Below are 16147 nucleotides of genomic sequence, written 5' to 3'. Positions count from 1 at the left end.
ATAGTTTATGTCGCTTGTTTCAGATAAATTTTACTTCTTAATAAAAATGACACATAATCAGGATTGGGACATAGGTAGGTCGACTTCATTTATTTTATTTTGAACAAATATATCATATAACATATATCATATAACTTGACATGGTTTGCAGAGAATATACATATTTTTTGGGGGGTTTTCTTCGATTTTTCAAAATACTGATAAAATATTGTTACTTCAGTTTTGGAAATAGTAGGAAATAACACGACTAACACGGATTCTATATTATTTGATTTGATTTTGGATTCTAGATTTTGAGAAAAATTAAGGATTTTTCAATAGTTTGTAGGCCTCAACCCACTTATACCGCTTTTGTATTTTTAAGTTAAGTGTATTTCAAGTGACATTTTTTTAATCTAGGCATTTAAAACTAAAAGTCGTAGGTTTTGCACATTAAAAAAGTAACTTGTCTAATTTCATGAATATTATTAAATGCTTATTAGACATAGATTAAAGGGGTCCGTCCTAGTGAACGATGTTTGGACCCCCCCCCCCTCCTATCAATTTTGTACATGACGAAATTAAAATTAGTATTTATTTATTATTATTTAGGGTTAGGTTAGGTTAAGACACTTTCTGGGCCGAGCGCTGCGTCTAGGAAAGACTAGGGGGCCGAGCGCTGCGTCTAGGACAGACTAGGGGCCGAGCGCTGCGGCCACATGGTCTATTATATCCATGTCTAACATATAAGATCCATGTACAAAATTGATGGGAGGGGGCGATTAAAGTCCTATGAACCAGAAATTTTCATGAAAAATTCTTATTTTAGATCGGTATAAAACCGAGCACGAGCCGAAGCATCACTGGGCCCTTAAAAGAGAGTTTATGGAGAGGAATAAAGACAGATTTCCAGAACATTCGCTAGTGAGCTTTTTATTATATTTTTACATAGTTATATAATTTCCGATATATGTATTACGAGATAATGGTTATAATTTTAATTTTCATTTTAAATTCACATCTTTACCTTTTAAACTAAAAGCATATTGAACGTGTGTGGTGACTTTTCTTAAATAAATTTTTTGTATACAAGATTGATTAGTTTTGGAAAAGATGCTGAAAATAGGTAACCGCCAAAAAAGTTCTTTGAACATTTTTTTCGGAAATAAAGTCCTAAATTTTGGCACTAAAAAGTCCCATGGGACAAAGTCCTTAAAATAATAAGTCTCTGGAAATAAAGTCCTACCATTTGAGACTTTGTTTTCTAGGAAAAAGTTCCAGGAATCTAAAACTCAGGACTTTATTTCCAGTGACATTTTGCCCTAGAAATTCAGAAAATTGGAACTTTTTACGAGGTTTTTTCAGAAACATTTTTTCCTGAGACTTTCTTACATAGATTCTAAAAATAGGAATCAGTCAAAGGCCACAAAAATCTTCTCAGGACCAAATGAGCCATGGTTAAATTGGAATTAGCTGTTTTTCACGGATCAAGTTCAGGCGTTGCGGATTAGCGCCATCTCGTACTAAAGTTTTAACCTCAAATATCTTAGTACTAGTTATATTGTATTTTGTCCCCTACTGTTGTTGGTATAAATATAAATAGATAAACACTAATTCTAATTATAGTTTAATCCATGCCTAATATATTAGGTCTGTCTGGCGAATACACTAGGGAATATCGAGTTCATGGGCTGCCAATATCCCCAGGTAATAGAACTAAAGAGGGGGGAATGATTTTCATTTTATTTCAAAATTTATTCCAATATTTACGATACCTGTTACCAAATAACAGTTTATTTCCCCCCATTAAATTTTTTATTAAAATTAATTCCTAACATACTGGAGCTAAAAAGTGACTTTAAAAGGGGGGGGGGTAGGTTTCTGTAAAATGTACATAATTTGCAATAGATAAAGATGGGAAACAGAGTTTACCGTCATTTATTGTGTGATTTTGGTAGATATTTCTGGGGTTTTTTTTCTTTTAAGTCTTAAAATTCATTCGTAAGAACGGTGGTCCGCTCCCACTTTTATATGTAAACGCACCCGGTCATCCTGGAGGAAGGGGGGGGGGCCGGACCAAGGGTTTCTTGTTGGGAAAACACCCAAAATTCTTTGAAGTATTTTTTTGTGTTTAGGATACTATGGATCTAATAGATGAACTGAGTATGGGATTAGTTCAGGATTACAGAGAAAACCAGAAAGGAAAATTGCAAAGAACTTTTGTTTCAGGTTTATATTTTACTTAATAGATCGGGAAGGGGGGATGGCGAACTAACTTTTCTTTGAGCAGCAATATTACTATAAAAATCAACTTCTCGGCTTTGCACCTAACAATTTTTCTTCCATTTCACATCGTACATGTTCCGGACTCAAGGCCGCTACCTGCACAGTGGTGTGTAGTGTGTAGGCAGTCTGGGGGTTACACGTTGGGTTCCCTTCAAGATTTGATTTGATTTGGTTTGGTTTGGTTTGGTTTATTTGATTTGATTTGATTTGATTTGATTTGATTTGATTTGATTTGATTTGATTTGATTTGATTTGATTTGATTTGATTTGATTTGATTTGATTTGGTTGTCAAATATTGTAATTTTACCTGTTTAAGCACAAATTTTTGAACAGTTGAAAACAATTGTAAATTAGATTTTTAGGGTCCTGTCCTGTGAACACTAATTTTGTTTAGGTTCTGTGGCTGCAAACAAGAAAGTAAACAGAACCTGAAGATAAGTCTAAAATGAAAAACGTATAACTGCAAGAATCTGTTTTTAAATTAAGATCTCAAAAAGTGTTTTTTTACGTTGAATTTACAATTTTTCCAGACAAAAAATGGTAGATATCGATGAAGGCTGGTTGAATGATAAAAAGAATGATTAACTGATTACAAAATGAAGATCTGGATTTTGTGGTTGTCTCTTCCAATTTTAAACTCCAGGTTCTCCCCGAATCTACCAGAGTCCCTTCTACCCAACTTCTACTCTCAGTACCCTGGCCTAGATCCTCGTCAGAGACCAGTAGAGACTGCAGGTCAAAGAGGACTAACCCATCAAAACGGAGGACAGAATGATTATGAAAATAAAAAATGTTGGGGTTACGAACCTGGTTGCAAGAAAAAGTTTAGGTAATTATCACCATGTCTTGATATTGATTTAGTAAGTTCGTTTTGAATTTGAAATGTGCGATACATTGCAAATTGAAATATCAGTTAAAAAATTTTTTAACTTTCCAAAAGGCCTGGAACAGTTCTTAGTTTATGTTGCAACATAGTTTATGATTCCTCTATAGTTTTTATTTACATTGTATCCATCTATGTATATTGTATATTGTATAAGAATCAAGAAAATTCTAATAAATTTTAATAAAGTTAAATGGAAAATGTTGTAAATTTTACAAATTTTAAAAAAGGAAGATACAATTTCAATAATTTTGTTAGATTTTCGTCTCCATCTTGTCCTGGAGATTTCACCGGGTGGGCCTCAAGCCGTTCCGAGGCCAAGGACTTGTTCTACAACCAGGCGGACTTCGGGTTCGTCAAGGAACAGATTAAGGAATTGAAAAACTACTGCAAGGACTCGTCGGCCTCAAATTCCTCCTCGACCTCCACCTTCTCGGGCTCCTCATCCTCGGCATCTCACACCTCCACCTCCTCCCTGCTGTGCTCGAAGAACCTGATGTTCTGCACGGCTAGTCATCTTCTGTTAGACCTAAGACATGTCAAGGTATTATTTTATTTTGAATCGTTATAAATCTTAAAAACTGACGAGAATCAACCTAGACCGAAATATATTTTGTTAAAATTTCGAAGAACAAGTTTTTTATATTTACACCAGTGGTGTATAAAATTCTTTCTCCCCCCCCCCCCCCCCCCAGGGGGGGAAAGTAATCAAAGACCCAAAAGGAGGGGAAGGTAAGGAAAAAGGGAAGGAAAATGGAAAGAAAATGAAAAAATGAAAGTAAAATGGGAAGGGTAACAACAGAAGAAAGGGATGGGTGGGGAAGGATGGGACGGAAGTGGACAGGTAGGGGAAGGTAGATAGGTAGGGAAGGGAAAGAGAAAAGTTGGGAAGGGGAAGGTTGGGAAAATGAAGTTCGGGAAAGTGAACGTCTGGAGGGAAAGGGGAAGATTGCGAGGGAAACGGGAAGGTTGAGTAGGAAAGACAAAAAATAGGGATTAGGGAACTACAAAAAGGACAGGGAAGGTAGGGAAGGGAAAAGGAAGTTAGGAAAGTAGAAGGAGAATGTATAGGGAATGTAGGGAAGGGAAGGCGAAGGAGAAAAATTGATGGAAGGTTGGCAGATAAGGAAGGAACGGGAAATTTAGGGAAGTAAAGGCTCTTTGCCTCTTCAAATCTAACTTTCTCTGGAACTAGACAGTTTTTCACAAATAATTTTCCCCGATAGTTTTAATGCATTATATAAAAAGCGTTATAAAAATGTCATTGAAAAATATGATAAAAGAATACCCCTTACTAAATCATTTTTATAATAGTCAAAATAAATTGGCGCTACGCGTACAAATAAAGAACAAGCTATTTTTTGAGAGCATGAGATTACCCCCCCCCCCCCCTCTATGAAAGTCATGGGAATTGATTTAAAAGGGGAAAAAATACTCCTGTACTGATAAATAATGAATCAAAACTTCTTTTCCAATACCATCATACTAAATGTAAAAAAATTTCCCTGTGGCGCCATCTTTGCAAACTGCATCCTTCTGGGATTTATTATGCACTACAGTATAAATCTTAAAAAATTATGTCTTTTTAGTTATCGAATATGGGGATGGAAATAAAAAAAAACAGAGGGGGTAAGAATAAAATATTTGGAATTAAATACACCTCTGATTAACACTTTACAGCGATGTATATTTATGAATAGGGAATAGAGCCGTCTACTGTAATATCATAGAAATGATATGTATAGTCAGTTAAAAAATTAACTGCATCAACTATACTACCATGTTTACTTGTAAATCAATCAACTAATTTACAGGATCGGAGTGATAGAGAAAATCTCCGATATAAGATGGATGTTCTCTCCCCCGGAGATATCCAGGTGCACTGTAACCTAGACCAGGACGGAGTAAACAAACAGCTTGAGTTCATGTCTCCACTACAATCCTGGGCTCCAGAACTCAGAAATATCAGGGATAAAGTCGTCATCACATGATCTAATTATAAAAATTTGATCCTATTTGTGATCTCTGGCATTTTTATCTCAAAAAGTTTATCTTGCGCCAAATTAAATCGAGCTTTTTAACACTTGAATTATTTCTAATTCGGTAGTATATATATCCATCACTGACGCGTACCTCCCTGCTTTGCTAGCCTAAAAAGATTTACTAAATAGTCAGCTGCCTGCAGTAGCTGGAAATGTCGAGTTAATCAATCTATTGAGGTCTAGAATTTGGGGGGGTTGTATATGTCTGCAGTGTGTTAATATGGTTTGGGGGAGGGAGCGTGTCTAGAACTTAGTAACAGTAAATATGGAAATTCAAATATTTTCTTTCTTTAAGTCCATTGTGCTATTTTACATGAAAGTTGCGGCACGTATAAACTTGTCAGACGCCCGGACACGTCAATCAAGCATCTATAGCTACCTGATCTGTGGTGTGGTCGCAGATTTAATTATGGTGAAAAGTCATCAAAGGAAGTACTTATTCACATATATTTTTTCGTTAAAAGGATTAAATTAATTCCTCTTGAAATCCCGGGGTTTGAACCCAACAGAGATGACTAAATATAAAGAGAAATCTATCCTGATCAATTGCGTTGAAGAAATTTTAAGTGTAAAACGAACATTGATAATAAGATCATTTTCAAGAGACGATTTTACTTATTATTTATTGTAGAGAAGCCAAGGAGGCCATAACAGCCGCAAATCCGTCATGTGACGTGTACATAGATAAGCCCGTGTACATAATGAAACTAGACGCGGCAGTGAACATGTACCACCATTTTTGCGATTTCTTCAACTTGTTCGCATCTCTGTTCATCAGAGATGCCATCTTGAAAAATGGAACAGAACAATTCAATAGAAATAATCAGGTGATAAGTTTTGCATTTTGAAATTGGTATTTGTTTTACATAATTTCATTTTGCAATGAAAAGTTGTATTTTACTCTATTATTCATTTAATTAGCTAATATATAATTAAATGAGTTCAGAAAATAAATAATATTTTTATTTTAAATAAACTTAAATTCTTATTTTAAATTCATCAGGCTTAAAAACATCATAGTTATATCAAGTATATACAGTAAATGTTTACAACTTGAAGAATTATTCTACTTTCTAATTCCTACCCTTCTTGTAAAATTAAGTATATACAGTAATTGTTTACAACTTGAAGAATTATTCTACTTTCTAATTCCTACCCTACTTGTAAAATTAAGTATATACAGTAAACGTTTACAACTTGAAGAATTATTCTACTTTCTAATTCCTACCCTTCTTGTAAAATTAAGTATATACAGTAAACGTTTACAACTTGAAGAATTATTTTACTTTCTAATTCCCACCCTTCTTGTAAAATTAGCCAGTACAAGTTTTAAAGAGAAGATAATAGAAAACTAGAAAATAATACCGTTTATCTTTTTCTTTGTTAGTAATCTTAATTGGAATATTTCCGTATAAATAAAACCTATTGATTAGCTTAAGGAAAAAATTATTTATTAAAAGGAAAAGACTATTGTTTATATAGAAAAGGGGGATTAAATATTGAAAAAGAGGATTTTTTAGCGAAAAAATTGTCTCCACACTAACTTCTGATTTTCGTTCATATTGCATATTTTTATCAAACTACAACGCATGAGATTTTACTAATAAGCCATTACAATTTATTATGCAGTTTGGACCCGTCTAACCGGGGTAGGTTGTTAGTGAACAAATATGAAGATAATTAGATAATTCATCGGTTGATTGTAGATCTTGATTTGGGAAAACATGAAATATTATTCAAACTTCGGAGCAGCTTGGGAGGCCTTTACGGAGAACCCTGTTCAGAATTTGGAAACTTTTGTTGGGAAAAGAGTTTGTTTTAAGAATGCAGTCTTCCCATTACTGCCCAGGTAAAGGGGAATAAAAGCGCCTAACCCCCCCNGAAGAAGCCTGAATCAACTAGCAGAAATATCTATTAGAGATAAGCGCTATTTTACACACAAGTTTAAAGCTTAGGTTTGAAGAAGCCTGAATCAACTAGCAGAAATATCTATTAGAGATAAGCGCTATTTTACACACAAGTTTAAAGCTTAGGTTTGAAGAAGCCTGAATCAACTAGCAGAAATATCTATTAGAGATAAGCGCTATTTTACACACAAGTTTAAAGCTTAGGTTTGAAGAAGCCTGAATCAACTAGCAGAAATATCTATTAGAGATAAGCGCTATTTTACACACAAGTTTAAAGCTTAGGTTTGAAGAAGCCTGAATCAACTAGCAGAAATATCTATTAGAGATAAGCGCTATTTTACACACAAGTTTAAAGCTTAGGTTTGAAGAAGCCTGAATCAACTAGCAGAAATATCTATTAGAGATAAGCGCTATTTTACACACAAGTTTAAAGCTTAGGTTTGAAGAAGCCTGAATCAACTAGCAGAAATATCTATTAGAGATAAGCGCTATTTTACACACAAGTTTAAAGCTTAGGTTTGAAGAAGCCTGAATCAACTAGCAGAAATATCTATTAGCTACTGTAATTTAATCAGATTTAAATAGGTTTGTTAAATAATTAATAATTGTGAAAGTGCAGGTTGACCCTATTAGCGAGGAAGACAAAGTACAGGAGGATAGAGAATGAGGCTGAGCTGGTAAACAGCCTCCAGAAATCTGGCAGGTTCGAGGTCAACCTTGCAAGGTAGCAAAATTATTTTATTTCACAAAAATTTTACGAAAAGAAAGTTTTAAATTAAATGAAAACCTGTAAAAATTTGAAAAGACATTGTAAAGAAAATAGTTACGAGTCGTTGAAAAAGATCTGCTAAAACTATATTTGAAATTTTTTACACGTTCATGCATATAGTTATCTTTTTTTACAAACAGAAGAGATGCGGATTTATAAACCACACCTATTACATCCCAGAATTCAAAAATTTAATTCATAGAAAAAAAACATTGATTTACAATTTTTTAAGTTTTTATATGATATCAGATGGAAATATTTTAAGTATTCTATAATTCTTGTTCTTAATTTTTCTTCTTGATCGTCCATCCTTCATTTGAAAATAAAAAGAATTTAAATTTTTTGGATTTCCTTGTAGTTAGCCAAATTGCAAGAAAGAACTATTTTTTCGAACCACAAATGGACATTTAAAATTACGATTAAATTGTAAAATGCTGCGCCTTTTAAGAAATAATATTACAGACATAGATGATCTTATTGATCGACTTATTGATTAATTGATTGCTTGATTTATACAAAATTGTGAAATAAATATCAATAATCAACAATTAATAGAAGCATTTTTAAGGTTTGATCACAGGGTTCCATTCAAATTTCAATTGGAAGCTATTAAAAACACAGATATTTTGGTAAGAACTTTTGAAGTTTGCATTGAAACATAAAGATGTCTATAATGAGAGCTTAGAAAGTCAGGGGTCGAAAAATAATGGGAAAACATTTTGGAACACATTTCATTTTGTTAGCAATATCTAACATATTGTAAATCCCAGGAACAAGAAACATTTTGTCACTAAAACTCAATTCTTAAAAAAATGTAAAATTCTTCAAAAATAAATTTTTGTTTGAAACAGCGGAGAAGAGTTTGTGGCTCAAGACAAGAGAGAATGCAGAAAATGTTTTATTGGAAAACTTTGTTTGGATATTCATGTTAAATATTGATCAACTGTTTGGATATTCATGTTAAATATTGATCAACTGTTTGGATATTCATGTTAAATATTGATCAACTGTTCGGAAAATCAGATATAAAATATTCATAAGAGAGGTAGATAACCCCAGACTGCAGGGGTAAATAATGCATATTTAATTTTTTAAATTCACCAACACCTACTTTCAGTATTTTCAGTATAATTTAAAGGGGGGGGGGTGAATGAATTAATGAATGATGCGGAAAATTTCCAGAGATTTGGAGTTTAAAATAGGGAAATATTTGTGTCATGATGAAAAGTATCTAAACCTTGATTTAGAGCGCATATTGTACATGATTTTTTTTTCTTTATTTTCTATAGCTCACCTAATTATTTCCTAGGGGATATTTGTATATTCGCCCCTGAAAGGAGTTATGTTGTCTTTTAAAAAAGTTATGAGATGTAAATTGGTTTTAAAATTATAATATTTAGATTCAGATTGTTAAAATTGAATTAAAAATTAGGAATTTGAAGAATAGAATTGAAATTAAAATACTTGAATAATAGTAATAATTTTAAATAAATCTAAATCAACTATCATTAAAATCATCAATCTAAGAAATGTAACTATCAAACAAAAAATCAATCTTTCAATTCAGAGATATCATTGAAATTGAATTGAAAATTAAAATTGACAAATGTGAAGTAAAAGATCAGAAAACTCAATTTAAAAATTGTAAATATCAAATTATAAATTGAAAACAACATCTCAGATTATCAAAACAAAAGATTGAAATTATCAAATTGAAATTTGGATTAAAAAAATTTGATTTTGAGATTTCAAATTGGAAAAATTACAATATTTTAAATTACAATTCGAGAGATATTTCTGGAATAATACTCATGCAACAAAGTTGTATTTTGCTATAATTTCTAAATCTCTTTTTTTGTTTAACTTAATTTTTTTTTTTATTGTTAAGGTTGGAATCCATGGGGCTGGATTGACCCATATGCTGTTTCTACCTGACTGGGCTGGAGTATTTGAACTATATCATTGTAAGGACCCAGGCTGCTACAGTGACCTAGCAAGGTACGATATAAATAGACTTAATAAGCCCTAGAATATTATCATCCATTTATTGTTAAAATGGACAATGTAGTTTATACATTCTAACTAACAATCATAGGAATTTAAAACATGCCTCAAGTTGTCTAATCGTTAAATCTTTGCCACCTGCTGTAGATATTTGATATATAAAATAGTGGATTGAATATGGATTTAAAATCCAAAGTTTGAAATATTGAACGTCGACGCCATCAGGTTGCAAAGATTGTGTTCTTGTCAAACAAAGTATTTTTATTCCAAAAATATGGTTTGTTAAAATGTTTATTTTAATGTGCAGGTTGCGAGGTTTAAAATATCTGACCTGGGAGAAGATGACCAAGTTGACCAGCCTTGAGGTCGAGGGATCTCCGTACACTGGGCCAGCACACCAGAAGTTTAGGTCAATATATAAAGGGACTGTATGTTAAACTTTAAGTGACCCTCCATTTTAAAAAAAATTGATTAATTTTGAAAAGTCCCAATCAGTGTAAGTCGATAAGTCAGTCGACCCCTCAGCCACTCCCTCTAAATACTGAGTTGTGAGCCTCAATGGTCCCTTAAACCCTTGATATAAGCAACATTGAGAATAATATTTTATTTTCATATCTTCAACCTTGTTGAATTCTGCCAATTTCCTTCATTGTCTTTGCACCATAAAATTCACGAGTCAATTTTATGGAAAAACCACAGTTGAAGATAATCAAATCAAGATAGAAAAATATTGATATCTTATTCGTCCTTGATCAAACGAATGGTTTAAAGTGCAAGGTTCTGATTCGGTTGAATTGAAATTAACACTACATTCCCTTTTAATATCAGCCAATGTGATCAGAGCTGAAAACTTTAGAATGAGATATTCTTAATCACGATCGCTTATTCTGATTATCCAATGTACACACTTTTGATTTTCTTCTTAATCCTCTTTTTGGATATTTCTACTCTATAAAAGTTACGTAGGATAACAATTACAGATACAATGCTATATCGATTGGACTAATATCCGATTGAATTAAAGTCAGCTGTTCACAGGCCGGCTTTTAGAGCATTTAAACAAATATAAATTTAATCAAGTTACATTAAATGATTAAAAAAACATATTTTAGGACTATTGTCATTTTGAACGTTAGTCTGAATAAACGTTAATCCAAAACTTACGTTCGTTCAATCGATGTTTAGTTCAATTGATATGACTCCATCAACACCAGAAATCAAAACCGGGTTTTCAAAAGTTAAAGAGTACATCTTAACATGACACGCTGATTGGTTAAATTTTTAACTTCTTTCTTGGATATTGAATGCGTTTTAAACTAATCTTTGGTTTAGTAAAACCAGGAGTTTAAGCATTAATCTTGATATCCACCATTTAAAGTTTTCAGCTCTGGTATCTGGACATTTTCTATTCTATTCATCAATTTATGGAATAAACTTTTCATGTTCAAAAAAGGTAGATTCTTTTAGCTGATTCAGTTTTTTGTATTTAAATCACTTCCAAAACTTCTTCGGTTTCATTAGAAAGTCTTTGATTTATCAACCCAAAATTGTTCAACCATCCATAGATTATTTACTTTTTCTAGTCAAATCCACAATATTTTCTATTTTAGGAATTACAAGTTTGATGTTGAAGAGTTCATGAGGTTGATTTCTATCCTTGAGGACAGAGTTAGGGAGGACAACAGGTTCAAGGACAGCAGGGACAAGAGTGAGAATAAGAAGGACAAGATGAAAACAGATAAAAGAGATGAAAATGAGAAACTAAGATTCTATGAAGAACTTTAAACACACATTTTTATTTTTACAACTTATTTTATAAAATTTCCTTTTATTGGTTTAAAATCTCATGTTCGTAATTTAATACCTCGTAGTTATTTTCTGATTATTTTAATTGAAAACTCTCTGATCTTGAGAATTTCTAAATATTTGTTTATCTTTTAAAGTTTTGTTATTCCCCGAAGAATTGGCTGAAATTTCTGCTGAGTTTCTTTTTAATGTTTTCTCTAATTCCCTCCAGCAAACATTTATCAGGATAATAGCTAAACTATGTAATAACAAGAGAGGGGTTGAGTGATTAATCCGAGCCTCCCTGCTCTACCCCCCCCCCCTCTTTTTCTCCAATAAAATTCATTTACAACCAAATCTATTGGAAATGGGAAAAGCTGTAACCTTACTCTTCAGAATCAAGATTACACAGATAAGACCAGTATTGGGTATCCTGGGTGATCAGTTTTAGAAACATTCAATATTTTTTAAGCTGAGAGACTACACAAATATTTAAAAGACTACACAAATATTTAAAAGACTACACAAATATCTAAAAGACTACACAAATATTTAAAAGACTACACAAAAATCTAAACGACTACACAAATATCTCAAAAACTACAGAAATATCTAAAAGTCTTTATTAAATGGTTATTTTTTAACAATTTTATTTTAAATACATTCTGAAAAATTTTGGCTCTGGCTAAAAATCTTTCTGATGCCAGCAACAGTAACACCCATTCGTTTGTTTACTAAAGATTTCCGGTATTTTTAATTTTTTTATTATTATTTTCTGTTCGAGTATATAAAAATGTTCAAATTGTAATTTATAAGCAAACTTTTATGAAACTTCTCAAATTTTTGTGAAATTGAAGCTTCATAAAATTTAAAAAAAACTTATGTTAAAACTAGAACAAATAAAAAACGATGCAATAGTTTAGGAACCTCCTTTACAGATCCATAACAATTTACAACTCAAGGTTGAACCAGTAATTCTGCACACAATACTTGATACTGTTTGTCCTATCAGTGTAATCTGTGGTATCAAGGTTGTTTTTAATTAGTTAGTTTTATGTTGGGGGGGAGGGGGGATAGGTTTATGTTGGGAGAAATCCTGCGGGAAAATATAATTTATTAAGCTTCTCTCTTAATTTGTTTCTTTCCGTAATTAGTTTTTTTATTTAGACATTTTTAGACAATACATATTAATATGTTATATGTATGTATATCTATGATACTTATTAGTTACCAAAGTGAATAAATACTAAAGTGGAACAGACTAAGGCAACGACGACAGGTTGGGCCATAAGGTTTTATTTGGTTTGGAAATAATTGCATGAAAAGATTTCTTTTGGGAAGTAAAGACTAGAAAAAAATAGATTTATGAAAAAGTGAAGACCAAGAGATATATTTCGAAGATCTTCTTTTTTCGGTATCACAAATTATGCATTCCTTGTTTTACAGATTATGCATGCAGGCATTATTGTGCTGTCTGAAATTATTTATTGTGCAGTAAAATGGTTAAAATTCACTTCTGAAATCTTAATTTACGTTAATCTATATTTAAGTTAAATACAAATTCTTAGTCTGTGTTTGTAAACAAAGGGAGTCCAGTTTTTGTTGTACTGTGCACTCCGTACAGACCAATTTATATATATATTTATATAATTTTTAAATACTTGGGACATAAAATGTCCTCATCCAACTATGAGTTTGGCCCACTTTAGTATTTGATCACTTTAATTAGTTACAGGGACCAACTTACTTTTCCAAAGAGTTTTCTGATAAAAAAATGAAAACGATCTGCACAAGTAAATTCGTTATGTTAATTAAAAGCTGAAACTGGTATTCTGGAATGATGTTGGATGTCCTGTACCTAACTAACAACAACAACAAAAATTCATAGATCATTGGAAGCAACATTAAAATGTTGTCTTTTATAAAAGGCTAATCATGCAAAAAAGTCAGATTACAAGCTTTATGGACTTGTTTCATTCTTGATTTATTTATTAATGTTTGAACCATGGATGGACTTCCCTAAAGGCCTGATTTGATTTTATGTGATTTTAAAAAATGCAGTCTGCTAATATAAATGGTAATAATAAAGTCATATTTTAATCAGCTTTTAATCCCATAACATGATCATGTAATATTTTAAACGAAGGGTGTCCGATAAAAGATGTAACAGAATTATTCTGGGGACACCCTGTAATAAAACCCTCTACTCCTAACCTTGCCTTTACTGTAATCTATCTGTGATAACAAGTATTATTAACCAGTCTCAAGAAACCTGCAGGGATATTTCTAGGGGAGTTTGTCAGTTTTTTTTACAAATCATATTTTCTTATTTTCCAACTAACAAATATTATCACATTTTTCTTTTTTAACAAATAACTAATTTTTATCCATAATAATGTTCACTTAACTTGCCAAAAAATTATGTTCTTTGAAAAAGAGAATTTGATTGAATAAAGCAATCAAATTTCTATAATCACTATATCTTTGCATTCTGATGGTGTAACTCTCAGATATTTTAAATATAGATATTTCATTTGAACACAATTCATAATTTTACGGGTTGTGGATATGAAGGGATTCGAAAATTAGAAATTGTGGCGATTGTTCAGTTCTTTAACAATTGGAAGATTGTATTCCTGTAAACAAAGTGGATGTGAACTCTTATATTGGCAGTTTCGCCCTGTATACCAATTTAGTTACATTCATATTTTTTTCTTGAACATTTAACAGTTAAAATATGATAAAATTTGACACTAAAAAATGGGTTTGCAAGTTTGTTACTATTACTTTATACCAAATTAATTTTGTATTGACCAATTGTAACATTGCTCTCACTATGTAACATTTATTTAACCAATTATAATTATAATTGTATTCACCGTGTGTAACATTATGTAACCAATTATAACATTGTATTCACCGTGTGTAACATTATGTAACCAATCGTAATATTGTATTCACCGTGTGTAACATTTATGTAAACATTTTTAACATTTATTTACCATTTATAGCATTAATTAAACCACAATTGTGAAAAATTTAATTAAAGCAAAAATTATCCCCACAAATAAAAATTAAATAACGGTCCCTGAAGACAATCCCAGTTTTGTTATAAAACAAACGGGTTAATTGAACATTAGTCACAAGAATTTAGCTTAAATCTAGTCTTCAATAAGTTCTAACATTGTAACAGTATTAATTATCTAAATTCTGTTCATTACTTGAATAATAGTTTCAGATTGAAATGTTGGTGAACTAAATATTCAGCTGAATTCTTGAATCCTTCAACAGTTTCCCCATCTTGAAGATTAGGTTAGATTAGAATAAAATTAGGTTTAGCAAATGCCTGAAAGCCTGGGAAAAGTTTTGGCTTAATACTTTTTAAACTCTACTGTTCCACTTAGACGTTGCTTTATTATATGATGGTAGGGATGTTCAAAGAACGGAAATATTTCAAATTAATATTAGATTTCTTTCGACCGGGAATTAACGAAAAACACCGTTCATTCAAACAACCCAATGGTAACTTATTTTAGTAAGTTATTAAAACTAGCAAACACATTTTTGGAATTTAAAGTGAAACCATGTTATTAAACGGTGTTATTTTCATTGTATTTCAACCTACAGGTCGTTGTACTTTTTCTGTAGGTTGATTGTTAATCATAATAATAATGATGGCTAGGCAAAGGTTTGTTAATTAACTAACGTTTTTGAAAAAAATTTCAAAATTTTGTTAACTAATGGAGGGAACCGTGCCCAGCACTACAATAAAAAAAAAATTTTAATTCTAGCCATTGAAGATAAAAAAGATAATGTTTGTTTATTGTTTTACAAGAAGAAAGGTGGAGAATGTTTGGAAAGAGAGATAGATTAAATTTCCTGTAAGAAGAGATCATGTTTCACATCAATAAGAAATGGATTTTGAACACACTAGTTTATATAAATTATATGTTTATGTATTATACTTAAATTGACCCCTTTCCCATAAACATAAATGATAATAATATTTTGTTCTAAATACTTTGTAATAAAGTTTGATACTGAATAGAAACTGTTTGTTAATTATCTCTGTTATATTTATGTAATTAGTCTTTGATCTTCTCCTTATTAGATTATGGACTAATGGATACCTTTGTAACAAGAGTTTCCTGAAGTTAATACCCCCCCCCCCCTGCATATAGAATAATGTTTGACCTCATCTTCAAGTGCCAGCTTAAAGGCAAAAAACGAACCAAAAACGATTTCCTCTTAGGATACAAATTTAAACATTTCAATGAAAGCAAACTTTTAAAGAATACAATTTTTAAGTCTTTAAAATCTAACCAAGTTTTTGTCCTACCCCCCTCCCCCGAGTGAAACGATTTTGAATATAAGAATATAAGTTTATTTTAGAGTGTTTCTAAAATTCACCACATTTGGTTGCAAAGATATAGGCATGGGAAAATCAAGATTGTGGCAAAGACTACTTTTTCTACTTTACCCAAGATTGAA

The 16147-nt window shown here is 31.6% G+C and overlaps 2 protein-coding genes across 2 annotated transcripts; both read left to right on the top strand.

The window, feature by feature from the left end:
- The first annotated feature begins 24 nt into the window (after positions 1-24).
- On the top strand, positions 25-2797 carry LOC111702114 (partner of xrn-2 protein 1). The gene is made up of 5 exons (XM_023473692.1): positions 25-74; positions 809-903; positions 1630-1686; positions 2115-2208; positions 2661-2797. Exons 1-5 carry the CDS (start codon positions 47-49, stop codon positions 2696-2698), a joined length of 312 nt encoding a protein of 103 aa, XP_023329460.1. The 5' UTR covers positions 25-46; the 3' UTR covers positions 2699-2797.
- A 43-nt stretch (positions 2798-2840) lies between these two features.
- On the top strand, positions 2841-14895 carry LOC111702115 (EGF domain-specific O-linked N-acetylglucosamine transferase). Its single transcript, XM_023473693.1, has 12 exons — positions 2841-3095; positions 3408-3693; positions 4964-5118; positions 5823-6018; positions 6898-7040; positions 7381-7390; positions 7713-7822; positions 8436-8496; positions 9756-9865; positions 10179-10280; positions 11482-12891; positions 13386-14895. The coding sequence occupies exons 1-11, from the start codon at positions 2863-2865 to the stop codon at positions 11654-11656; spliced, it is 1581 nt and encodes a 526-aa protein (XP_023329461.1). The 5' UTR covers positions 2841-2862; the 3' UTR covers positions 11657-12891; positions 13386-14895.
- Positions 14896-16147: the final 1252 nt, after the last annotated feature.

Source organism: Eurytemora carolleeae, unplaced genomic scaffold, assembly GCF_000591075.1.
Source record: "Eurytemora carolleeae unplaced genomic scaffold, Eaff_2.0 scaffold475, whole genome shotgun sequence".
NCBI classification, from domain to species: Eukaryota; Metazoa; Arthropoda; class Copepoda; order Calanoida; family Temoridae; genus Eurytemora; species Eurytemora carolleeae.
The sequence above is the reverse complement of the archived record's forward strand: the minus strand, read 5'-3'. Positions and strand labels throughout refer to the sequence as shown.

Excerpts from the sequence above, each read along its gene's own strand:
- LOC111702115 (XM_023473693.1), top strand. The coding sequence starts at position 2,863 with ATGAAGATCTGGATTTTGTGGTTGTCTCTTCCAATTTTAAACTCCAGG. Across the intron at positions 6,019-6,897 it reads AATTCAATAGAAATAATCAG|ATCTTGATTTGGGAAAACAT; the intron begins GTGATAAGTTTT and ends GGTTGATTGTAG. Across the intron at positions 9,866-10,178 it reads TGCTACAGTGACCTAGCAAG|GTTGCGAGGTTTAAAATATC; the intron begins GTACGATATAAA and ends TTTAATGTGCAG.
- LOC111702114 (XM_023473692.1), top strand. The coding sequence starts at position 47 with ATGACACATAATCAGGATTGGGACATAG. Across the intron at positions 904-1,629 it reads GATTTCCAGAACATTCGCTA|GTCTGTCTGGCGAATACACT; the intron begins GTGAGCTTTTTA and ends CTAATATATTAG. Across the intron at positions 1,687-2,114 it reads TGGGCTGCCAATATCCCCAG|GATACTATGGATCTAATAGA; the intron begins GTAATAGAACTA and ends TTTTGTGTTTAG.